The 26,542-nt window shown below is 44.9% G+C and overlaps 1 protein-coding gene across 7 annotated transcripts in view; it reads left to right on the top strand.

Moving 5' to 3' along the window:
- The window catches only part of RTN4 (reticulon 4), a 50,338-nt gene that overhangs the window by 12,701 nt on the left and 11,095 nt on the right, over positions 1 to 26,542 (top strand). For 2 of the 7 annotated variants that reach the window (XM_015856719.2, XM_015856715.2), the window contains 2 exons: positions 9,219 to 9,275; positions 10,100 to 12,538. The exons of 1 other annotated variant lie outside the window; for it this stretch is intronic. In XM_015856719.2, coding sequence (XP_015712205.1) covers positions 9,219 to 9,275; positions 10,100 to 12,538 — 2,496 coding nt within the window. Of the gene's footprint in view, positions 1 to 4,111; positions 4,148 to 9,218; positions 9,276 to 10,099; positions 12,539 to 19,642; positions 19,832 to 24,318; positions 24,415 to 26,542 lie in introns of those variants that run through there. 4 more of the 7 variants (XM_015856714.2, XM_015856720.2, XM_015856722.2 and 1 more) reach the window with 4 other exon arrangements.

The raw sequence follows: 26,542 nt of genomic DNA, 5'->3' as shown, positions 1-26,542 counted from the left end.
GCGCTCAGTGCTGGGCCCTCACTGCGAGAAAGGCACTGAGGGCCTGCAGCGTGTCCAGAGCGGAGCTGTGAGGGGTCTGCAGCACCAGTGTGATGGGGGGCGGCTGAGGGAACCGGGCTGTGCAGTGTGCGGGAGAGGAGGATCAAGGGAGACATTAAAGATCAAGTCCAACTCCACGTTGTTCCTTGGAAAACGGATAAAGTGTGATCTCTGGGGCTGCCTTGGTGTTTTGCTCTTTGACCCCAGAAGAGGAGCATGTTCATACCTGAAATGTTTCTCGTTTGTTAGAGCAGAAGGGAGGTAACCCCGTGAGAACTGACTGCAGTAGCTGGGAGGTGGTGCCAGACTTATTTTACAACACCTAATAGTGAGGGGAATAGATCTGTCACTGACGATGAGTTCAGAGCTTCTGAAACGAGGACTGGCACCCTTGGCAGGCCTGCTTTCCAGAGGCAAAGTGTGACAGGTACAATAGTCATCTGATGATGCCTTGGAACACGGGTTATGTTTTAAGCACTTAAAAACAGATGTGAGCATGTCATTCTGATAAAAGCACTGTCTGGGCATGTTATAGGAGTGCTTTGGGCCTCCCAAGTGTAGGAGTGCTTTGTTTCAGCAATAGCCACCTGATATAAAACCAAAAGCCACCCGGTGTCTGAATGGATATCACCTCTTGATTATTGAACTTCAAATGAGTTCACTCCCAGTCTTGCTGTGGAACTGGCAAAATCAAAGGATGCCTGTGGAATGGATAACCACAGCCTGTGATGGCCGCTGCTCTTCTGGAAGGTTATGGCTTCATTCTCCATCAGCTCTGCACAAGGAGCTTAAGGGTTAAGTGAAAAACTATTGTTCATAATCTGGACATTCAGAAAGATTCAGTTCTCTTCGTATTTAAAATCTAAGGCTTTGATTCAGTGATGATGTGAGAGGAATAGCTTTGGAGTCTTATTCTGAAGGAATATTGCCTATGATAAGTGTGTGAAGAGTGGTAGGGTTTCCTCTATCACCAGCAATAGTGGGCCCTGGTGCTGGTTTTCTCAGTAAAGCAATGGAGAAAAACGCATAGACAACTTCTTGGCCCATTAAGAGGTATTATTTATGTCTGGAGGAGCTTTAAAAAGCAAAGCTTTGTCATTAGTATCGGTTACATGCTTAGAAGTATTCAGTATCATTCTTGCAAGAGGCTGTGACATAATTATATGTAATGCAAGTCTCTGGCAAGTCTCTACCTTCCTAAGAGCGAATGTAAATATTTGTAGAAGAAGAAAACAAGAAAAAGGGCTCCAGCGGAACTTATACTGCCTTTGGATGCCTTGTTTTTTTCCTTCTGCTCACTGTTACGTGGGTAGCAAAAATGACTGTTGTTGGAAGATTTAAGTAATCTTCATTGCTTAAATTTACGTATGGTTTTATGGAGAGAATGCAGCACAACCTGGGAAAAATACAGCTGTCTTTGAGTACTACATAAGTGACTTTCGTTGCATCCTTCAGTTAACAATATCTGGTCCTGCTGATCTTCAGTGTTTCATTGAAGTGTGAGGCCCTGTCCCTTCCACCATCCCAAATAGCAGTAAAATTATAAGGGAGGTGGTCGTAACCTGTGTAAGCTAAAGGCAGGATGTGGCTTTCTCCTGTTACTCAGTCTGTTATAGAGGTATATAGAGGAAGGTAGCCAGCAATTTGCCTGGTGCAGTAAAGCTGGAATGTTCATTTTTGTATTCCACCTTCCCATCTAAGTGAGTTTAGTGGGGGATCTTATTGTGCATCGCTGTATGCATGCACAGTGAGACCTGCTCCTGTGGTTCAGCAGAGCAAGAGATTCTAAAGCCAAAAAGCCATCTCCTCTGTTTGCCAGATGTGTGTGCAGGGATGGGCTTGTCAGGTTTGGTAGTATGTTCACTTGTTGTGTGCATCCTTTGATTTGCCTTCTAGGATAAAACCACATGGCTTCCAGCTGCCATGTAACGATGTAGATCTTTGGGAAGTTTTGGATTGCGTTGGGAGTTCTGCAAACCACAGGTTAGGAGGCAGCAGAGAACTGTGTACTGACTAGTTGTCTTTTTCCCCTTCCTCCTCATCTTTATGTACGGGAGTTGACAGCATGTCTACAAAGGGGCAGCTCTCATCCACACTTCTGCATCACTGCTGGTGAGCACTGAACTCCTTCTTATCACCTGGATAGCCACTAATGCCAGCCCTTCAAAGGAGACAGGGCAGCATCCAAGCCTCCTGGTCAGTAGTATTCCCTTACTGGCAGGTAGAGAATTGCTAGGGAAGCATCAAGTCCTGCAACAATTGTGCTGAGCTCTAGGTTTGTCTTTCAATGGCTGTTTGGAAGCAACCAACAGCTTGATGACTTTTCATCGGTTTAATCTGACTTCTGTCTGCTGAGAATCACAGAATGACCCGGGTTGGAAGGGACCTCAAGGATCATGTAGTTCCAACCCCCAGTAATATATAACTGAGGGATGTTACCCTATGGCTTGAGGCATGTCTTAGTGTACTTACCTTTTTTTTCCTCTTAAAAGAGTAGGGGATGGAAGTGGCCTTTTCTTTGAGTTTTCATATTGCTATAGTAACTGTGTAAGTGTTACAAAATGAGATACATTTCAATCTGAAAACATTTTTCAGGTTCTAGATGCTTTGTAAGCAAGGAACAGCTTCTTACAGGTAAATTTAGCTTACAGGTCAATTGCCCCCATGTATTCAGAACTGTTCATGCATGAGATAAGGATGAGCTGCATTAGAAATGAAAGAAGAAAGCTCTAGTTAAGTAAAAAACCTGCTTAGAGTAAGAACTGCAGCTCAGAATGGTGCAGTATTTTCATGTTTGTTTTTCACATCTAGTTTTATGGGCTAAAACAGAAATGACTCTTCACACTTTGAAATGCTACGTAATGTTTTCTACTTCTGAGGCTGCTTTTGGGGCAGCATGGTACAGTAGTGGTGAGATTGCTGGAACTGCAGCTGTACGACACGTCTGGAACTATGACAATAGTGATAAGTAATGGGCTGATTAATATTCATAAAGTCTGAGAAAAGCAAATCATCTCAGTGGAATGTTGTTATCTTTCAAGTGGAAATAATCAATCTACTGCTAACTGCGTGTGTCAAAAGGAGAAGGTTCCAGTTAGAGGCATTTCTGAATGACTGCTCTTCTCCACGGCTTTACTGCTTTACAACTGTATGAACAAGGCATGTTAGGAGTATCCTTTTGACCTGTATTTTTGCTGGAAAGCTTGCTTTGTCTTAGCAATGTACTGTAAACCCTCACTTGCAGCTTCTAAATGAGTGGAGCAATACTGTCGTCAGCTTCATTAGCTTCATCAGCTTCATCAGCTGGAAGGAATATGGTAATTTAGAAGTCTTTAAATAAGACACTAGACTGAGATAAACATAAACTTTCCTGTTTCCAGTTAAAAATGCTCTTGGCCTATTGGATGCTGCTGTTTGGTGCCAAAGTCCTACTGCTTATCCATCGTGAGTGTTGTATGACCATTGTGGTTGAACTCTGCTCTTCTGACAGAAGGCACAAGGCTGTGATGCATGTCCTCTTGTGGGTGATAAGGAAATGAATGCCAGTTAGAACAGACAGTGGAGCTTGTGTGAAGCCTTTGGCAAGTGGGTTGTAGCTGGAGAAGGGAAGGGAAAGGAACAAGTAAGATCCAGGGGGAGGAGAACAAAATACGTGGTACTGTTGGAAGAAAGGCCATTCCTTGGTCTCTGGCCTAGTCTTCAAGCTCCAGAAATGCTGTTCAGAGGGCGGAGGGATGAGTTTCCAGTGTTCTGAACCCAAGTGTTGTGTAACAGATCTCATTGTTAGATGAGAAAATCATCTGTCCTGTGTATGTGAGTTGTCAAAGTGACGTGAAAGCTGAAGTGGGCGGTTAAAACCTGTAGTGAGCACAGATTGTTGCAACCCAGGAAGTATAGTGCTGCTTAATGTTGGAGCATAGTGTGTGTGTGTAAAGGCCTCATGCTGCTTTATCCTTTTCATTAAAAGATACTCTTCTGTTAACGGCTCTGGTGGATCCTCAGAATATCTGTGTTCTTTTCCCCTCTTGTGAGATGAAGATATCTCATGCACCAATTTGTTTTTGTTTTACAGACTATAAATTGTTACGCCAGTGGCTTATCGCACAAGGTAATGTGTTCAGAGTAAGTGCTGGAAGACAGCAGTGGCATCTCTTCCCTGCTAATTTAGCTAATAATACATTCTGCAACGATGAAATAGCTAATCTAAATATTAATTTTCTTAATCATGGAGCAAGCAGGGGAAAATTCCATCTGTTCAAATCAGTGAAAGGGACTCTTATGATTGGTATAATCTCTGAAATTAAATTGGGTAATGTCTGCATAATGATAGGGTTTGCATGGCTCTTTAGACCTCCTGGTTTTGAATAAGCTCAGGTGTAATTATTATATTTTTCTGTTTTGTGGTACTGCCAGAACCCAAATTTGTTTGGTATTTCACTGTATGATTAAAGAGTCTGGATCTTAAGGAAGAGTTATTTTGGTTAAATTATGTTGAGCTGTGATTTTTTTTTTTTTTTTTGTTGTTAGAAATATAGCCAGAGCAAGTATCTGAATCTGTGTGAAGCTGGACACGTAATGGGTTAGATTGCTGCTTCTTCATTGTATTAAAATAAATCCTTAAGATTTGGGTCTCTGAATATCCAACTAGATCTTGTCCATAGCATTACTGATCAAAATGTTTGATGCAGGACCGAGGTGAGCTGTATCAAAATATTCATTGGCCTTTGAAAAAGAGCACGGAACAAAACCAAAAGCCCAACTAACACTCTCCTAATAGTCCTTCATTTTGGCAGACTTAGATCTCTAATACAGCCAGAGTTCGCATGTCTTCAGTGTGTGCCTGCACATGCTGTGCTTGGGAGCTGAGTGTTGTGTGGGTACTGCATAGGCTTTCTTGCTTTATAGCTGAACAGAAGAAGATGAGATGGCATATCTTACCCCAGCCATTGTACACTGTGCAGTGTTTGCATTACTGAGCAATTCATCTCAGATGTCATTTTTCCACAGCAGAAAAAGTATGTCAGTAGTTGGGCTGTGAGAACGTTACATTTGAGGGGGGGGGGCAGGAATTGCTTTAACCTCTTTGGTTATAGATTTCTGCTTAAACAGTGAGATGACACTTGCTTCTGGCTAGAGACTTGTTTCCATAAGATAGAACAGCTTCAGAGTCCTTACTTTGAACTCATTTTCTTCATCTATTTCAAGTAACATGAGATTAGAAATTTCCCATGTGCCACAATGCCACTTGTGCAGGTGATGCCTGCTGGCAGTAACTGAAGAGCTGAGGACCTACTGTTACCTTTAAGGATGATGTTCTTAGGTCCTTCCATGATCTCATCCCATCAAGATGAGTAAAATGAAGCTCCTGTTTTCATTTGAATCTTCATCAGACTCTGTTCTGTGTACAGCTTGTATCCAGATAGCTGCTTCCCTCCTGGATTTCTAAGTATGTTGCAGTCTGAATTTACTAAACTTGAGGCTTCTGTTTGTAGACTAAACAGCCAAATGAGAAAGCCTGGCTGTTTGCTGCGGCTCTGACGCTGGAGCTAATGATGTGAAAATATGCTCTTAGTAGTTGAATCTTCATCTTGAGTTGCTTAAATATTTGGTGGGAAATGCTGTGTTTGTAGCAGTTGCATCGTAACAGGGAGAAGGGTTGGAGTTGGTGTAGGCAGCTGCTTCTCTCAGAAGATCCTTCTGAGCAAGTTCTCCTTAAGTTCCTGTGCTGTGGGACTAGACTTAAATCCTCTGCTTGCTGCTTTTTTATGGCAAGTAAATGTGGAAGGAAGTTGCTTTTTTCATCAATGGCTCTCATTGGGACTGTCAGTTTAGTATTTTTCCATCTAAAATGTTCTTTCACTGGGAACTTTGGCAGCTGTCTTTCTTTTGTGTCAGCCATCTTTCCTTTCATTGAATTCTCTGGTCTTTATTCCGAACTTTGCTATTAACTAGTCGTGCAGTGATTTGAAGATAAACTGATAATACCAGCTTCTTATGACTGCAGCAGCCGGTGGGGAGACTGGCACAAAATCAAAACGGGGTGTAAAATGATGCTTAGTTAACGCTGCTGTCTCTGTTTTTAAACAAACCAGAGGTGGGTTTCTTGTTGGTGGGACTTAATGTTTTAGCCCAAAACAAAACATGGAATTCTCAGGTGGGAGGGTTTGTGCTAATGAAAGGAACATCAGTTGGAGTGCTTTGCTAAATGGCGTGAGTGAATGCAATCACTGAAAAATAGGTGTTTCCTTATTTTTTCTGTTCCTTTCAACCATAATACTGCAAGGAAATCACTAAGCATGATGGATTTTTGGCAAATATCATTTGGAGTAGAGACTGTTTCCTTCTGGAAAGGTAGTGTTAACTTCAGGGCCTCATTCTGTTGTATTTCACGAAGCAAAATATTTCTTCTGCTGGAAACAATGAGCAGACAGTTAACTTACTGCTGTTTTTGTTGTGAATCATCTAATGTCTGCCACTGATACACCAAGATGATCACCCTCACTGATTTATCCTCTAATGCATATCCTGTTTGCTTTTGTTTTATAAATGAAGAATGATGTTCTACTAAAAATGGTGTTCTATAAGAAAACTTAACACAGTGAAGCTTGTGTTAGACTGTAAGTAAGTATGTACATATACATGTGGTGAAATATAATATTTTCCTCTTTCATTTGACCTACAGAATGCCATTCTTACCTTGCAGCTGCTCTGCGTGCTCTTGATTTGTTCTGTGGCTGCCACCTGTGAGGGTGGGTGTTGCAATGGACAGACCAGCACTTGGAAGGCTTTCCCAATCTGATTCAACCTCCCTCCTATTTAAAAAACATTCCTTACAGGTTTGTGAGATTAGAACATGTAAGAAAAGCTGTTCTTAATGAAGTGCATTCTGTGTAGTCTGTGTGATGGAGTCGCTGCCGGTTCTTCACTCAGCTGATGCTGGGCTGCAGCACTGAGCTCTAGCCCATGGTGTAGGGACTGTGGTGGTGCTGCTCCATCCCCCCTACTTGCCTGGGGGAGGTACCCAATGCCAGCAGCAGGGAGAGGTCCTGGTTGCCCTCCTCCCAGCAGGAAGGATGCTGCTCTGATGTAGGTGGAGGGAAAGTGGGTGGTTCTCCTCGGCTGGTTAGGAAATGCTGCTTTTATGTAATTCTTTGTCACACTCCAGTGATGTGGATGGGTGTGGGCATATCTTTCCATTAAGAGAATCTGGAAGCTCAGTGACGGGCATGGCTGCTGTGTGTTTCTGGAATGAGTAAATGGAAGCCAAACCTGAGAACGAGCTCCTGTGTTGTGCTGGCTTGACAAAGAACTCAGAAACCAGTGCTCAGCCTCCTGAAATCAGTGTTCCCCAACAGAAACAGAAAACTCTCTGGGGTTATGCAGCACTGAAAATAGTGCACGGTGCTGATCCGTGATGCTCAGTTGGCAAAGGATGGGTGAGCAGTTCTGTGGGCTGCAGTATCACATATTGATCTGTTGTCCTCTAGTGTGGATTTTTGTCCTTATAAGCTTCTGCTGTCACTGAACTGCAGCACTGTCTTAGCAAGTAATAAATCTAGAATTGAAGTTTCAATCTATGTGAAAAACTTAGTTTCCAGAAGACAAGAGATCTTCTTCAGCCTGGCAGAGGTTGAGGGAGTCATTCCAAATACCAAGTCCTATGCACTAACTTTATTACTCTAATATCTTGCCAGATTTTGGGAGATATAGATGTCACTTGAAGATAAGCATTCTACAAAACAGAAATAACCAACTGTTTATTGTAATGAGAAATGTGGGTTGTAAGACTTAAAACTGCTGGTGGGAGTAATGTGAGTAAGCCAAGTGAGTCGTGAGGATGCCGAAGTGACATTGCATTCGCAGAATGTCTTGGTTCAAAGCTGAAACAAAAATTATTCTAACTTCATTAGGCTGCTCTGTGTGTCCTGCTGGGCTCATCATGTTTCTCATTTCTTGCTTTTCATCAATTGAAAATAATTGATTCTTTTACAGTGTAATCTCTTTTTTTGATACTTGATTTTATCCAGGCAAATAAAACTCAAGATTGTTGATGTCGTCTACGCTGGAAATTCAAAATCTAATTGAAATACTCGAAAATAATTTTCCATTCCGCTAATACAATTAATATAAACTGTAAATCTTCTTTAACAAGCTTAATTTGAGCACTTTACACACTCTTTGGAACAAGAGATATCTGTTACTATTATTCCATCATTCCAGCAGGCCATAACAGACCTGGGAAAAGTACTGCTGACTCACTGGGGGGACTGTCTTGGTTTCTTTGGTTCCTGATGATGGTTGGCATTGCTGCTGCTCATCTTGGCTTTCAAGTGTTTTAACTGTGCCTTTATTCTATGTAATCTAAAACTCTGGGATCATCTGGCTTCTCACCATTGTGTGTTTGTGAACTAGAGTGACTAAGCTTAGCAGAAGGAAGTCCTTCCTTACAGTAGTTCTTAGTTCTTTGGGTGGTAATTGGAGAAGTGGGGTTTTCTCTGTTGAAATATGACAGCTAATACAAATTCAGAATAGCAAAAACACCTCTTATATCATGCTGAAGAAGCATTTAGAAAGAATGCCTTCATTTGGAAGTTTGTCTTTGTTACAGCATAATGCAAACAATAAAGGCAGGTAGTAACTGAGGGTATAGCCAACTGTTTGCAGTTTGGTCAGCATCAGCGTGCCTGGTCAGCCCTCTTGGTGGAGGATTTCAAAGCCTGTCATATAATTTTTTTGTTGAGTCGCATTGTCTTTGCAGTTCTCACACGACTTTGGAGCTTCAAAAGCCTTTGGCAAAGTGAACACGTTAAGGGACAGTGTGCTGATATCAATGGCAGCTGTTTTATTTTTTCTAATGCAAGAGACACGGAAGCTGTTCAGTAATGTGCAAGTGTGCGGAATGAAAATGAAGAATAGTTATTGTGGAGCAGCTTATCTTGAACTGGGCCTTGGATGGCTGGGTGGAGATCTCTCAGTAATGATGCTGTTGTAATAAAGAACTCTGAGCATTGACTCTCCCTGGTCACCTGGCTTATATCTATGCTAAGATTCTTTGTGGGTGTAGATGCTGGCTCTGGCCCTGTCTAGTTACTGGGAACTGACTACTTGCTTGCCTTCCCTGCCCTCCCCTTCAACTATTTAGCCTTTATTTCTGCTGAGGTTATTTGTTTGTTTTTCAGATGAGACCCTTTTTGCTCTTCCTGCTACATCTGCGCCTCTGATGCACTCCTCTGCAGGCAAGTTCTTTCTGCTCACCTTTGTCTGAATACATCCTGCATTTCTGATCTATCTCATTAACTCTTTCCGACTACTCTTCCTTTACTAAAAGTCAGCATGGGTCCATTTTCAGTTTTGTATTTTCAGTTGATCCATTCGAGATTTTAGTGGCCATTCATTTCTTTACATGTTAAACTGTTTTATAAATGCGCTACAGCCATCTGTGAATTCTTGGACCCTTGACGTAAGAGAGAAGTTGTTACTGTTAGCAGGTTAATACTTTAAAGCATAGCTGCTTTCCACATTTAGCAGAAAGATTTAATCCCTAGTAACTTTCTGCAGTACTTGATGTAAGTAAAATCTGTACATACACGTTAATGGTTTCTGTTTGTTACTCTGCCCACCAAATTCATGTTATTTAACAAAAAAAAGGGGGGGGGAGAAAAAAGAATTCTTACATATATTAATGTGTAAGCATACACACATACCCTCTTTCTGTTTCATCTGTTTTTTTTTCTGCCCCCACCTTGGGAATGTTGCCTGCTGTACTTGGATGCTCTGTACTTGCCTGGCATCTTCAGGTTTACTGTGATCTTTGCAATGCAAAAAGTTGCTGCTTCTCTATCTTCTCATGCTTTTCTGCTAGAAGAGATGAATTAGAGTAGCATTTTTATTTATTTATTTTTTTTTTACTGATAGTTTGTTTTGTTGGCTAGTAATATTTATGATAGAACTCAGAAGAGCCTCTTCATAACTAACATCATGTGAACCTGTCATGAAAATTTGCATTGACTTTAAGAACACCTGCATTTTCTAACTTTCCTTTCTGTTCCTGTGGTCACAGAAAAAGTTGTGGACTTGCAGGAGCAGCCAGGTAGCACTAAGTCACTTGGTCAAGAGGATTTTACTGCAGTCCCACTTGATACTGCTGCTTCTCTCCTCTCCTTCTCTCCTCTCTCAGCTGATCCCTTTAAAGAGCACTCAGCATTTGATTCACTCTCAGATGGATTACCTGCAAGAGGCATTTACAAAGAAAGTGCAAGTGAGGTTTGTAAAGAAACAGTGGAAAATGTAAGAAATCCATTCCTTGCAGAGGGAAATAAGAGAGACGTATCCGAGATGAAATACTCAGAAATGGAACCCTCACTTACTAAGGCAGAAGCAGCCATTTTATTTCAAGCTGAAGAAGAAATGCAGCTAGAGGGCCCTAAAGAATTATGTGATCTGGAGAAAATGCCTGCACAGCCGCTGAGTATGTCTCCAGAAACTCCTAAAGATTTGTTTGAGAAAAATGAGGAAGATATCTTTTCTAGCAAAGACAAAGGCAGAGATGGTGATGATAGTGACAAAAAGGCATTGAAAGAAGATGCTATTCGAAGGGAAGAGTATGTAGACTTCAAACCGTATGAGCCAATATGGGAAGTAAAAGGTGTTGGTCATGGACTGAGCAGCTTGAGAGAGGACATTGAAAGTAAGATAGACGGCAAAATGGAAACCAGTTTACCTGAGAAATATGGTGTGGATAAGCTGAAGGATTATGAAAGAGACAGTGAAGGCAGTGCTGAAGATCTCTCTTTCCCGAGTACCCCAGAAGCTGTAAAAGAACCTTCACAGAATTACATCACTTGTACTAAATCTGAATCCTCTATAACTCCTGATGGTAGCAAAGTCAAATCTGTTTGCCCGATAGAGGAAGACACTTCAGAAAATAGAACTGATGACGAGAAAAAAATTGCAGAAATGAAAGCTCAGAACACAGAACAAAGTGATTTTATCTCTCAGGCAGTTGGCAAGCAGGAAGGCCTGGAAGCTGATGATGCTAAAACAGATAGCTTATCGACACCGCTGTCTGACACTGCAGCAAGTATGCCTGAAGGTCTCACTCCTGATCTAGTGCAAGAAGCATATGAAAGTGAAATGCACGATGTGGCATGTACAAAACTCGCTTATGAAACAAAGATTGATTTAGTTCAAACCTCCGAGTCGGTGCAAGAGACTCTGAAACCTGTGACACAACTCTGCCCCTCATTTGAAGGTTCAGAAGCTGCTCCATCACCTGTATTGCCTGATATTGTCATGGAAGCCCCACTGAGCAGTGGGACTGCTGCTCCAGAAGCATCTACTGTGCAGCTTGAAACTTCTCAATTAGGAATGTTTGTTTCTCCTGCTAGTTATGAGAATGTAAAACAAGAGGCTGAGAATCCCCCATTATACCAAGAGGCAGTGAATATGCCTTTGACACAGGCCCAAGAAGCAAAAGAAGAACTGACACTTAAAAAACCTGATCGTGAGAGCAGCACCAGTCCTGAAGATCTAGAGACTCCATATATATCTATTGCATGTGACTTAATTAAGGAAACAAAGGTCTCTGGTGAATCTGCTTCTCCATCCTTAACAGATTATTCCGCAACTCCAACAGCAGAAGACATTTCAAAGGATGTGTCTGAACACAAGGAGCTGGTTGAGAAACTGTCTCCGCAGTTTGGAAAATCTGACTTGTTTAATCGCCATGTGATACCTGATGTCCCTGGGAATGAAAGTGAAGATCAGACCCTCGTCTTAAATAGTGAATCAGTTGAGAATATTGAAACTGACGAGGAGCAGGAACGGCTGGTAGATTCATGGGCTGCTACTGGTAAGCCCTATTTGGAGTCTTTCCAAGCTGAACTAGACTCTTCCAAAATTGTTAGCACTCAGCCATCTGAGCCCACACCTGCAAAGATAGCCAAGGCAGAGAAGATTCCACTTCAGATGGAAGAACTGAACACTCTGGCTTATTCAACTGATGTATCTATTGCTACGGAACCAAAACCAGGTGATGGCAAAGGTCTCTCACCTATTGAATCTTCTCCTGTCTCAGAAGACGACTTTGTGATGCTAGTTGATCCTAAAACTGGTCCCGAGTTTGTGGCTGAAGTCACTGATAAAGAAACAGTGCACAAAAATGAAAGCGAAGAGACCAGTAATGAGATCAGAGATGAGAAGAGGCGGTTGCCTTGCCCAGAGCTGCCCTGTGATCTGTCTGTAAAGAATGTAGAAATGAAAACTGATGAAGATGCTCATGCCTTGAAAAAGTCCTTGCAGGCTGTGGACAGAGAAGTGCCTGAAGTGTCCATGGTGTCCTTACCAGCCACAGATACCTCACCTTTACCTACTGAAGAAGAAACAGTCAGTGTAGGAAAGCCAGAAGCTTTTCAGAAGGAAGCTGAGAGAGGAGCTGCTTCTGCTAAAGAAAAGGAAAAACCTACTGCAGTCTTTTCAGCAAAGCTGAATATATCTTCAGGTAATCTGTGTTCACTGTCTTGCAGTTCACTAATCTCCATAACCTTTAGCTACACTTAAACATGCTACGACTTACTCTTTTTTTTTAAGTTACTTTCTGTAAACTACCCTGTTTAAGCAGAGGGTAACAAACTAATGTTAGAGCCTGTGCTCTCACCTTTTCATATTTTGACTGCTTCAGTCCCTTTTTTTTATCATGTTTATCAGGAGTGGTCTCACTGTCTTCAGTTTTCTTCGGTTCTCCTGCTGGTGATCTGTTGGTGTGCAGATAAGTCACTACTCACTGTAAGCTTTTCTGTGCTTGTCTACAGGCTGAGCATTAGAGGCCTTCCGGACTTGCTGTACACAATAGTAAACCAGGGATGGTATCTCAGTCTACTCCATGTGCACAAGAGGCATTTTTTCTTTTCATGCAGAATTCAGTTAAACAACAGACTTCAAAGCTTGGGAAAACGTCCTTTCTGCTGTGGTACATACAGCTTATGCCTGGAAAAGAACATGCACAGCTCCACTCATGTGATTTACAGCCTGTAGTAGGTCCCTGCCAGAAATAAATAGTGCACAAGGGAGCTAAGTGCTCAGTTTAGTAGGAAAAGTGACCATTAAGAAAGTGAGTGTTCCTGCAACCGTTAAGATCGGTTTGCACACAGCACAGATAATTTTCAAATGGAACTTCCATTTCAGTGTTTGGTTGTGGTATTGTTGTTTTTCATCCAGTAATGTGCTATTTAAAGTAGAAGAGAGTTAAAAGAAGGTTTCCCCTGGCATTAATTCTAAACCATATGCGTTATGGAGTTCCAGCTTCCCGTAGACTGGAGAAGTACTTTGCTGTTTTGATGCTGTGGTACTCTGCTGCTGAACAGAGTTGTACTTCTGTGACATGCCTGAAGATTCTAACAAGACACAAATCCATTAATAAAATCAATTGTCTGCTTTTATTACCAAACTTCTTCCAATTAGCAGTCAGAATAATGAAACAAAGAACTAACAGTTGCCTTTCACTCTGAGAAAGGGCAGATAATTAATCACAGGGCCTGGATCTGTGATCTGTGCTGTGTGTTCTTCTGAGCCTTGCTTTTTTGTGCTGTCCTCGAATACTTACTCATTGGCGCTGCTTGTTGTAAGCCAACTCAAATGCAAGCATACCTCTGTGTGCCTGAAAATGTACCTCCTGACAGCCCCAGGACGCTGCAGGCAGATGGTAAGAAGTGGTTGCAGATTTATTTAGTTATTAAATACACTCCATGACTCCAATAAAGCCAACAGAGCTTTGAGCAACCTCACTGGCAGATCCGGCTTTAAAGCTGTATGGCTGACCTTCATGTAGCCTAGCATGTTCTATGAGGGTGTCAGACCACAGGGGCCTTGTCCTTCACTGTGGCACAGATGTGGAAACAAACAAAAGTAAGTTCTGAATTGGTTTGGGTTTAACTATGGAGAAACCCATCCTCATGTAAGTAGTTCCTACTTAAAGCAGTTTTAACAGATCACTTCTTTTTACCTTGCAACACCAGCAGCTGCTGCTGTTAAACATTTGCATGTCATCTTTGGAGATTGTGCCAGGCGTTCCTTTTTTCCCCATCCCTTTCTCAGTATATTCTGTACTTGGCTTCCTGTCCCCTTCTCAGTATGTGCTCCTTTTTTCCCATCCCTTTCTCAGTATGTGCTGTACTTGGCTTCCTAGCAGATAACCCTGTTGCTTTGCTCTCATGCCAGCCGGACTTTAAAACCCATTTCTGACATCCATAAAACTACTGTGTATGAAGGTTGACTTCAGCATGGATTTTGTTGTGATGCTGCACTGTGGCACAGAAGGCATGGCTCCAGCCACTGGGTGTGGGCAGCCAGCAGTGACTGTTAGGGGGTTGCTTTACAGCCTACTTATAAAATAGGATTTGGATGCCATCTAGTGTTCGTGAATGAGCACTGACTCAAGTGAAACTAGGCTTTCAAAGGATGATATTTGGGAAGTTTTGACTTAATGTTTCTAGAGTCAGAAGATAAATGTGTTACGTATCTTACTCCTTTTGTTGTACAGACTTGCTTCACTTAACAGTATTTTCTTTACTTGTTGATAGAGATCATTAGTTCTCACGAATATAGCAGAAAGCCATCTTGATATGAGCTTATTTTGGCAGGTGGAGGTTTTTCACAGCATGGCCCAGGTTGGAACGGACCTGAAGGATCGTGAATCTCCAACCCCCCTGCCAGGCAGGGCCACCAGCCTTCCCATTTACTAGACCAGGTTGTCCAGGGCCCCATCCAACCTGGCCTTGAACACCTCCAGGAACAGGGCATCCACAGCCTCTCTGGGCAGCTTGTTTCAGGACCTCACCACTCTCATGGTAAAGAACTTCCCTCCTTCAACTTAAAACCATTTCCCCTTGTCTTGCTGTTATCCACTCTTACAGAAAAAGAGTTTACTCCCCTCCTGGTTATAGGCTCCCTTCAGGTACTGGAAGGCTGCAGTTAGGTCACCCCACAGCCTTTTCTCCATGCTGAACAAGCCCAGCTCCCTCAGCCTATCATTGGTAGGGGAGGTACTCCAGCCCCCTGATCATCTTCATGGCTCACCTCTGGACCCTTTCCAGCAGCTCTCTGTCTTGTACTGGGGGCTCCATACCTGGACACAGTACTCCAGATGGGGCCTCACAAGAGCAGAGAGGGACAATCACCTCCCTGTCCCTGCTGGCCACCTCTCTCCTGATGGAGTCCGGGGTACCGTTTGCTTTCTGAGCTGCAGGAGCACACTGCTGTCTCATGTTAAGTTTCTTATCCATCAGGGCCCCCAGGTCCTTCTCTTCAGGGCTGCTTTCAGTGACTACTCCTTCTAGTCTGTATAGACGTCTGGGATTCCTCCAGCCCAAAGTGCAAAACCTTGCACTTTGCTCTGTTGAACCTCAGGTTCACCTGGTCCTATATTTTAAGTCTGTTGAGGTCCCTCTAAATGGCATCTCTTCTTTCCACTGTGTCAACTGCACCACTCAGCTCAGTGTCATCAGCAAACTTGTTGAGGGTGCGCTCAATTCTGTTTGTTGATGTAATTGATAAAGATGTTAAAGAGCACCAGTCCCAAGACAGACCCCTGGGGGGCACTGCTTGTTACCGGCCTCCTCCTGGACACAGAACCATTAATCACCACCCTCTCTCTGCGGCCTTTCAGCCAATTTCTTATCCATTGAGTGGGACACCCATCAAATCCACATCCCTACAATGGAGTGATAAGGATGTTGTGGGGCACCATATCAAAGGCCTTGCTCAAGTCCAGGTAAATGACATTGGTTGCCTTCCCCTTGTCCACCAATGCTGTCACTCCATCATAGAAGGCCACAAGATTGGTTAAGCATGACCTTCTGGTGAAGCTGTGCTGGCAGTCTTGGATCACACGCTCATTCCTCATGTGATCAAGCGTGTCATTCAGGAGGATCTGTTCCATGATCTTCCCAGGCACAGAGGTGAGTCTCACTGGCCTGTAGTTCCCTAGGTCCTCCTTGCTCCCTTTCTTGTATATGGGAGTGATGTGACCCTCCAGTCATCCGGGACATCACTTGACAGCCATGACTTTTTAAATATGATGGAGAACGGCTCAGCAACCACCTCAGCCAGCTCCTTCAGAACCCTGGGATGCATGCCATCCAGCCCCATAGACTTGTATGCATTCAGTCTCATGAGGTGGTCTCGGACTTGCTCTGCCCTTACAGTAGGGAGGGATTTACTGCCCCAGTCCCCACACAGAGATTTAGGGATGCAGGACTCAGGGATTTAAGAAATACTGGAATCCTGGCTGCCAGTGAAGGCAAAGAACTCATTCAGTACCTCAGCCTTCTCTTTGTCCATTGAAACCAGTTCTCCTTTTACATTTACCAAAGGAGGTACACCTGTTTTGGCCTGTCTCTTCTGGCCAAAGTTCCTGCAGAATGCCTTCTTATTGTTTTTCACATCCCTTGCCAAGTTTAGTTCTGCCTGTGCCTTGGCTTTCCTGATTCCACGTCTGCAAGTCTGGATGGCATCCCCTGTTTCCAGAGTTTGTAAGCATCTTTCTTCACCCTCAGTGTGCCAGTAGGTCTTTTCCAAGCCATGCTGGTTTCCTACCTCCTCTGCCCACTTTCTTATTCAGAGGGATGGAGACCTCTTGTGCTCTCAGGCAGCCTTGAAGAGTAGCCAGCTCTTCTCAACATTCTTGTCTTTAAGGACAGCATCCCAGGGGATCTTGGCCAACAATCCATTGAACAGCTTAAAGTTTACTCTTCCAAAGTTAAAGGTCCTGACCCTACTCTTTGCCAGGCCCACATCCCTCAAGATCACAAGCTCCATCAGGGCATGGTTACTGCAGCCCAGGCTGCCTCCAGCCTTAATACCTTTAACGATCTTCTCTGTGTTGGTGAGCAGCAGGTCCAGCAATGCATCATCTCTGGTCAGTCTGTCCAATACCTGGACCAGCAAGTTATTATCAATGGATTCCAGGAGCCTTCTGGACCTCTTGCAGCTCACCGTGTGGTCTTTCCAACAGATGTCTGGATGGTTGAAGTTCCCCACCAGGACAAGAGCCTGTGAGCATGATGCCTCCCACATCTGGAGCAAAAAAGCCTCATCAACAGTCTCCCTTTGATCAGGTGGCCTGTAGTATGACCCTTTCACCAGCTGGCTTTTATTAGTCCCGTCCAAATTCTAACCTACAGGCTCTCAGCCTGTTCCCGATTGTTTCTCAGGGGGAGTTCCTCACAGTCTATCCACTCTTTGACACAGAGGGCAACTCCCCCACCCTTCTTACCTTGCCTATCCCTTCTGAAGAGCCAGTACCCCTCAGTGGTATTCCAGTTGTGGGACAAGGTCATAACTTTCCAAGTGCATCACGGTTTCCAGCTCCTCCTGCTTATTTCCCAGGCTGCGTGCATTGGCACTTCAGCTGGGCTTTCCTTCTCACCATCTTTATAGAGGATCTAGGATCCCCTAGAACAGCAGCATCCCCCTTCCCTACTCCATCCCTCCACCATCTTTGCCCATCAAGTCTGGTAGCCCTCAAACTACCCGCTCAACCCCAGTGGCCCTTGTTTTGTCCCCTTCCCCCTTCATACCTAGTTTAAAGACCTTTCAGTGAGTCCCGCCAGTTCATTAGCTATGATTCTCTTACCCCTTGGAGACGGGCTACATCCATCTGCAGCCATCATGTTACCAGCTTACAAATTCAAAGTACATTGTGGAGTCCCCCAAACTGATATTTCTCATAATGATGTAAAGTTGTATGCTGTGCTGTAACCACACAGACAGTTGCTAAATTACTACAAGTTTTCATGCTGAAAAGTGCAGGAAGCTTAAACTGGTTTTGGGTTTAGCAGGAAACCCATTTGATGGTGCTTCTGAAAATCGGTCTCTGTTGACATTTGTTTCCGAGTGTGCTGGGGTTAGGTTTCATCCTCACAGGCTAATACATCTCTCATTTTCATGTAAGCTGCAGAGCACTCCGTACTTGAATTACAGAAATACAGAGATGTGCTGATACCTTATTTCCCAGATTTTCTTGAGGGAGCAGATACAAGATGGATTTGTATTAGGTAGCGTCCTTTGAGAGGGCAGCTGAGCCCTATTCATGTTGCAGCTTTTTCTTAGCTCCAGTGGTCTTAGAAGCAGAAGTAAAGCACTTCCTATCATTCTGTAACAGCAAACCAGGACGTTGTGGTTATATGAAGTATAAAATGCATCTGCTTGGTTCATTCCTGGTTCTTTCCATTTTGAAAAAAATGGTTGGTTAAGTAGAGCTGCACAGCCAGTGAGAAGTGCTTGGTTTGGTTTGGTTGTGTTTCACTGGGGGAAAAATACCCTGAAGTGATGCTGGGCAGTTTCCCTAAGGAGTGTAGTATGCATAAAATACCATTTAATTCAACACGGAATCTTGATTTAATTACATTTGATTATATTCTCAAATTGTTTGGCTATTCAGGTCTTCTTTTAATGCTCCTAAGTAATAAATACAGACTTATATTCCAGTCTTGGGAATATCTGGAGGAGCAGGAAGCATTAAAGGAGTCACTTGGAGCAAAATCTTCCTGAGGGAAAGATCTGTTCCGTTTCATTGCAGCTCTGCTCTTGAGAGGCCTTGGGTGTAATTCAGTCTGCAAACAGCAAATGAGGCCTATTGGGTGTGTAAGAATTGTAGAGAGAATGGAGTGCTTGTGGTTATCAGCTTTGGCAGAAGCACCGATAGGCAACTGGGGCTGGGTGAGACCAGAGCTGGTTCTNTATCCAGAGCTCACTTCTCTTGTAAGTCAGGAGAGCTCCAGCCAGCTGCTAATGGCAAGTCAGTGGGTAAGGTCTGCTCCCTGCAGGTGTGCAAAAAAAGAGCGGTACCTTCAGCAACGGATAGTTAGGAACTTGACTGCATTGCTTTTGGTTGACTGGGTCACTTTATAGTATCATTGTGCACTTAGTCCTTTGGAAGCTTTATCTTAATGCTGGTACAGAAACGTGTGTGTTTCCATATTGACATGATAAAACTCACATGGGAGTTCATTGGCATACCAGCAGCATGGTGCTATGTAGGTTTTCATGTAGGATAATGCTTTTTTTTTGCCAGTCCCAGGTAGGAAAGAGGGACTCTATTAAAGAACAGACACAAAATTTTCAACAAGACTGGAAAATAGGTTGGTATGGTTCTCACAGCCTTGCAGGCTTTGAGCTGCTAGTTTTGTCTCAGGCCTGCCCAGTACGTTATGTAAGTTGCTTCTTAGATGTTAGTCGTATAAACTTCTGGGTTGTTCTTGTTTCTATTGAAGTGGATAACTGTCAGATTTGTAGCTGGCACCGTGGGGCGATGATGTAGAATACAAAGGGAGGTGTTGGCCGCAGGGGTAGCGTGCAAGGTAACCGTTCTCAATCTCTGCTCCTTTAAACCGAATAAATATGGCCCAGCAGCACCTAAGGACTCTGTACACCATCCGAAAAGAGTCTTAGCCCTTATTTGAAGAGCAATGTGCTGCAGGCTGCCAGGCGAGCCGCTGCTCTGAGCCCCCTCCCAGCAAATGGCTGCAGCGGTGGCGCAGCGTGTGTCGGCACAGCAGCAGGCTGCCTCCACCGGCACTGCGTCAGCTCCACGCCCCGCGCTGTCAGCTGACGCCTCCTGCAGCACCAGTGCAGCAGCGGCTGCAGACGCGGCCGGGAAAGCCCATGTTTGCCATCCCGGGCTGCAGATTTCTCCTCTTGCAGCTGTCCTATTGGTATGCATAATTGATAACTGCAGCTGGAGGGTAGACCGCGTGTGGAGAGATGGACAGTCAGCCGAGCGGTTGGAAGGATAAGGGTATTTGCTCTTTCAACTTTTTTCTCTCTCTTTTATTGCTTTATTTTGTTTTCTTAAGCTAAGGATGCTGCAGGTTGCTTTTAATGGATGGTATTTGTAGCATGGATTTGATTGTGGAATGTATGAAGGTGTAAGATATTTTGGTATTGCATGTGGAACAGTAAAGGCTGCAGATTGCAAGAGATGAATGCGAATGGCGCAGAAAGAATAAATAATTTATGTTGGTGAAGCAGCTTGTGTGGCACTGCGGAGCTCTGCCAGCCCCACCGAGCGTGCTAAGAACAGCTCCTGCGGGTATGCAGTGCACAAACACCGCCATATCCAAAGGTAGCTCAAATTCCTTTGAAATCTGTGGATTATTGATGATTTAAAAATATTAACCATTAACTCGAGTGGACATGTCTGCAGTTCATGTGGCTTAGTCATTTTATGAGCAGACATTGCATGCAGGCTGCAGCAGGCTGCCTGTTTGTTGCTTCATTATGTCGGTGTTTGGGGTCTTCCCTTAACTGCGCTTGCTCAGAGTTCCCCATATTTCTGTGGGTTTCCAGTTAAACCTGTGCCTGGTTTCCAGAGCGCAGAGGTGTTGTGCTGGGTGGTAAATAAGAAGCTAGCCTTAAATTAGTGTGCTGCTGACCTTTGTTCCTGCGGCCGCCAATGGGAGATCCCCGTTGTCAATCTCTGGGGATCATTATTAGTGCTCACTGTGTAAGAGTTTAAGCCTTACCAAATACGTAATCTCCACAAACTTTTATCTGCAGGACAACCTTTGGAAAGAAATGTCATAACCTCTGGATACTGAATTTGTTAAAGGTCCCTGCAGTGCTTGGTACTGCTGAACTTTGCCTCTTTTTCTTTAAATAACCATCATTTCAGGGTTGTTTTTCTCCTGTGGAGCAGAGTTGCCAGCTGTGTGGGATCCACACAATGCTCTGTCTGAACTCATGTAGCAAAAAAAAAATGCTGTGGGGATAAAAGTTTGCCCTGCAGAGTACGCTCTGAAGTTCTCAGCTTTTGCTAAAGACAAGTGGGTAATAGGAAAAAATACCCTGTGGTGTTTAGTCATTCGTACTTAACGTGTCATTACTTTACGTGGTCAGTATCCATTTGTCAGGCCTGAAGTACTCAGGGTTAAAAAGAAATGAACAGGTTTGTTGGTTACCTTTGGGTGCTCGGAGCCCCTGCTTCAGGCTGGCTTTGGTAACCCAATGAGCAGCGTTAGCTGCAGTCTGTCCCTCGCTGCCCCTGAGAGCAGACATTTCCCAACCCTGAATTTGAAGCCTTGAGAATAATGGAGTCATTCTTGGATAGAGATTAATGAGTTGCCACTCGGGAGCTCGCCTTTTTCACCCAGTAGAATACTGAGGGCTGTCAGAGCTGCAGGCACAGAGTACCTAACATGCAGGCTGGACACCTGGGGCTGCGTGCTTCAGTGCAAGTGGGCCTGGTTAGCGTGGAGTGGAGGTGATATCAGGTGGACCAGGCAAACCTGAGCCTGTCCTGCATGTAGATCTTGTGCTGTGCGACTGTGCCAGGTGTTTCAGTTTCCTCTTTTCCAGAAGAAGAAACCCCAGAAGGTGTCTCATCAGGTGGAGGAAGCTGTTACTCCCAAAGAAGCCTGTGCTGCCTTGAGATTTAATTACGGTACAGTTTAAGGTTTATAAGAAAATGGAAGGTGGAACAAGAAGTTTGCTGGGGAAGCAGAACAAGTCTGGTTCCCCTCCTTTTATGACTGTGCTCTGGCAGTCATGGCCCTGAAGACCATCCCCAATTGCTTTCTGTTAGCATTTATTCATGATGAGATGTGGCCGTCCTCTTTCATGAGTTTTTTACTGCTTGAGGTCAGGTTCCAGCAGCATGGAAAACCATGGCTAAAGTTCAAGGATTGATGACACGATTCATTTTGCCCCGTAATAAGCACAGAAGCAAATATTGCAACATGCTTGTTTCTGAGCTTGGGCATAAACTGAAAAAAATGGAACAATCAGATCTAAAATCAGAGAAGAACCAGAAGTCTGGTCCACAGATTTTCCCACAAGGTGCTGTTTCCTGCTGGAAATAATCTTACCTTTTGCTTTGGCACACCTGTTTCTGCTGGAACAGCCATGGGAGTTGAGAAAGCAGCGTAGTGAAAGTGGTCAAGCCCCATACCTGCAGTTATTGATCTGTGAGATAAGCAGGGTGAAACCAGATTACTTGGGGGATGGCATGACTTTTATTTTTAGCACTTTTGAGGCCAGGCCCCACATGATGTAATCAGTAGTGAAGCGTCTAACATGCGCGATCTGTGTTTTAATTAGTTCAATGAAATGCCAGGTTAGTGACTGAATAATGGAGTGCCATAGATATACCTACCAAGTTATCCCAGGGTTTTCTTTCATTTTTTTATTAATGTGCTTAAATTATCTCTTGAGTTCTGGCTTAGGTGTGAGAAGTGGTAGAAAAGGCCGTACAGGCTCACACAGGCCTTGATTTCTGAAGATTTCCTAATGAGCAAACAGGACTTTGGAATGGATTCCTCGGTTCACGCACTGCAAGTGCATGCATGCATACGTGATCAGCTAGAAAGAAAAGAAGAAATACTGCACTGGCCCATTGAGGATTGTTACCTGGTGTTTGCATTTTGGGGGGGATAACTTGGTAGTGTTGGACTTCATTCTAGCATGTGCTTTGTGGAATTGGTGTTGGTTTTTCATTACTAGGATTGTGGGGCAGGTGTGCCAAGTGTGAGACCCATGGGGTCCAAGCTGGCTCTGTGACCTCAGGGGGTCCAGCAAAGCAAGTGTGTCTGTCCCCCTGCATGCACTGCTCCTTGGTGCTGCCCTTCCCCAGGACAGGGAGGGCTCTGTTGATTGCTGCTGACTCCCCATGCCTGGCACCCTTAGATAGACTCACTGTTTTTCCAGCCTGGGCTTGTTTTGTTTCACTGAATTGCAGCAAGGCAGACAAGGACCCAGCTGGCTCCCAGCACATGTGAGTGGGGTAAAGGCACTCTGCAACCGCTCCTGCTTACAGCGTCAGTCATGATGTAAAACAAACATAATACGAAACAGAGCGAGGGCCCTTGTCATTCTGATGTAAGAAGTCATTAAAATGTGAAAGCCCAAGCCTGCCAATGGTGCCTGTGCTTGGATGGTTTGTCCACCTGCTGGGCCACCATGTTTCTCACACCTTCTCTTGCAGTATGACTAGATTTGCGCTCAGGTGCAGTGGGGCGGATCAGTCTGGAGGCAGTGTTTGGCAGAACCATAAGGTCAGGGCACTCTGTGCTTTGGCTGCCTGGGTAGGACATCACTCGCTTTGACTGAATGCAGCTGGGGAGACTTAGAGGAGACCTTCCTGCTTTCTGCAGTGACCTGAAGGGAGGAGTTGTAGCACGGAGGGTCAGCCTCTTTCCTAGGAAAAGGTGATACGATGAGAGAATGGCCTCACGTTGTGCCAGGGGAGGTTCATGTTGGCTGTTAGAACAATTCCTTCTCCACAGAGCGGTGATGCAGTGGCACAGCTGCACAGGAGTGGTGGGGTCACTGTCCATGGAGGTGTCCCAGAGCCGTGGGGATGTGGCACTGAGGGACGTGGGCAGTGGGCACGGTGGGTTGATGGCTGGACTGGATGATCTTGGCGCTCATTTCCAACCTTAATGATTCTAAACCAGCTTCCACCTGACATTGCTGTGGCTCCATCCCTGGCAGCCACGTTCTGCCCAGCCACCAGCTATAGCGGCACAAAGCGAAGGCTTTCTTTTGGGTGTACATCTTTCCATGTAGGCCCTCCAGATGAATTGCCCACCTGCAGGGCTGCCGACAGAGGCAGGTGCTGTGGGGCACAGACAGGGTCTGTGCTGGCTCCTTGCTGTGCGGCTTGGCTTTGGGCTCGGATTAAGATGGATGAGGGCTGGAGCAAGCTGGGAAAGCGGAGCTGCAGTTTCAGGTCTGGGCCGTCAGATGCTCTCTACAGAAGATCTGTGGAAACCGTGAAGATCACTGTCATAAGTAATTAGGAAGTTTAATTAGCTTGACCGGAAAGTGCCCCTCTAAAAAGAAATCTGCAGTTTACCTATTTGTGGTCTTAATGGCCACAATGGCATTTTTTTTGCACCACAGAGGCATTTAAAAGCTGCCCGGTCTCTGTAATTCAGTTAAGTTTCTGCCAGTACCACGCTGTTCTTAATCTGATCCAGAAAATGCTCCTAGTTGTGCTCCTGTTATTTGAGGGACAGAAGGAATTTGTGTTTACGTTTCAGAGCACAGACAGGCTGTGTGGTGTCATGGCCGCTGCATGCACAGCCCCTGTAAATCACAGCCGCCCTGCTTTCCCTTCGCTCCCCAGTGACACAAAGGGTCTTTCTTTATGCTGAACCCCTTTGTGTGTCCTCCTGCACGTGCCCGGCACGGAGCAGCACTGTTGGCAGCCGTGCTGTCCCGCAGCTGCGTCCCGCAGCCACTGTGCCGGCTATTGGCTGCGGGCTGCAGCGGGTGTTGCGTATCGTCCCTACGCTGCCCCAGCAGGAAGTGGAAGGCGCTGGGAGTCAGCTGCACAAGGGCTGGTGCATGCAGGCACGCTCAAGATGGATGCCAAAATGGGTTAGTCCCTTCTCTTTTGCTTCTATTCAGTGTCCGTGAATTAAAACTCTGTCGTAGGTATCGAGGCTTTTAATTTCTCCGTCTGAAAAATAGAGGATTACTTGATTTGGTTTTGTGTTTTTTCTTTAAAGAGGATTATCAGGTTAAATATATCGAACCGCCGTGTTTTGTTTTGTCATCAGAATCTGCATTAAATTGCTTGATTTTAAGTTAAATGACAGTGAAAGAAAGAAGAGTCTTGAGAAAAAGGCAGTGCTAAATCTCGTGCCGCAGACGGCACTTGTTCTGAAGGCAAAATGTAATTGGATGAGTTCTGCATGTAAGGCACGGATGCTGGCGGTACTATTTTTAGATATGCCAAGTGACAGTTCGTGCTTACCAAATGTAGACAGCTGCTCTTGCTGTGAAATAGGCCTGGAATACTTGCGCTAAAAGCAGGAGGTTATGGTTTGTGTTGTATGAAGGGAAGCCTACAGCAGATCCCTGAGGAAAGGTGCTGCTCGGCAGCGCTGTTCTGGGGCACTTGTTTGCCTGCTGTGGCCTTTGCTGTGCTGTGAATGCCGTGTGCTTGAGTTGATCCCAGAGGGCTGCTGGTTAGCGCTGCTTTAAACCTTCCCTTTCACTTCAGAAAGAAATGTGAATAGCTGGTTCTGATCAACTGGAAGCAAGAAATCAATGTCAGCATTTGCTCTCTGATAGAACAAGTTGCTTTTTCAGATGCCTTATAGCATGGGATTTTCCCTTTGAAGAATTTACTATGAAACAAGATATCCGTGTCATGAAACCAAGGTCGGTGGCTGCTTCTCCAAATGGAGCAGAGACGGCGAGGGAAAATTCTTGTGCAGCTGCGGGGTGGTGTGGGAGGGCCTGGCTTGGGGGCTCTCAGTGCTGAGAGCTGCAGCCTTGGGGTGGGCTGCTGGAGTGTGCTCCATGTCTGTGCTGTGCTTCTGTTTGAGCCGTGTGCATTCATTCCTCCTGTTCTGGAGCCTGCACTGAAGATGACTTGCTGTTAGAGCCAGGCTCAGATAGAAGGTGCTGCTGGCTGCGATATGTGGTTTCCTGTGGAGCAGCAAGAACCCCCCGTCAGTGTGGATCTTCAACAGTGCATTGCAGAGGAGGGGCTGTCTCACTGCAGAGCTGATGCTGGCTGCAGAAGGAGCAGGAGGGCCGTGCTGAGTGTCACATGAGAGTCACCCCTGTGTTCATCTATGGGTGCTCAAATTGCAGGGTGTAAAAATAAAAGTGGTTTCAGCGTCTGAAGCAAAAAGTGTTGCAAAGATGTTTGGGGAATTACACAAAACGAGGCCCACCGCCCTTATTTTGATTGAGTTCTTGCAGATCTCCCCCAGGTGCAGCTTGGTGTAGGCAGAGCCCTCTGTTTGCAGTGCATGCAGGTGAAGTTTGCCCCTTCTGCTGCCACCTTCTGCATGCCAACCCACCAATAAGGCGTGCAGAAACACCAGGACTGTGGTTACAGACAAAGCCAAAGAAACCGAATATGATGTTTAATGTGGGGTTTATAGCTCATACAAAGAGGAATTCAGCGATGCCTTAATTTCTGTTTGTTTGATCTGTACAAGTCGTGAAGAAAAGGTGTGCTTATCTTTGGCCCGGTGCATTGCCTGTTTGCCAGGGAAGCAAGGAGTGCAGCTCTGTAACATGAGGAGGAATAACAGCTCAGCAGAGCACAGGAGAGGCTGCAGTCCCACAAGGTCTTTGAGGGCAGGAGCGGCATCTCCTTGGCTGCTCTGTCTCTCTCACACCCCACATGTTGGAGCCACACACAGAACCCCATCCAGCACCTGATCTGGCTGATTGCTTGGGCTCTGTGCTGGTTGTGCTCAGTGTGGGCTGCATGCAGGTTGCTGGGCTGGCTCTGTACGCAGAGCAATGTAATGGCACTGAGCAGTGGAGGGCTGGGATAGTTCCTTTCAACAGCAGTTTTGATTTATTACACGTTTAAGGTGTTCATGTAACTGTAACATGACTCTGTAGAGCTTGAGGGAATTTTTACGCTTATGGGAATTAATTATTTGCATTAAGTATTTTGTGTTATGGAAATAATGGATTCTTTTATGTTTCTGCCCCGAGTTCTCAATTTTCCAGTGCCTGCTGCTGGGTTTCCCTA

Source organism: Coturnix japonica, chromosome 3 (genome assembly GCF_001577835.2).
Source record: "Coturnix japonica isolate 7356 chromosome 3, Coturnix japonica 2.1, whole genome shotgun sequence".
Taxonomy (NCBI): domain Eukaryota; kingdom Metazoa; phylum Chordata; class Aves; order Galliformes; family Phasianidae; genus Coturnix; species Coturnix japonica.
This window is presented reverse-complemented; position numbering and strand designations above follow the sequence as displayed.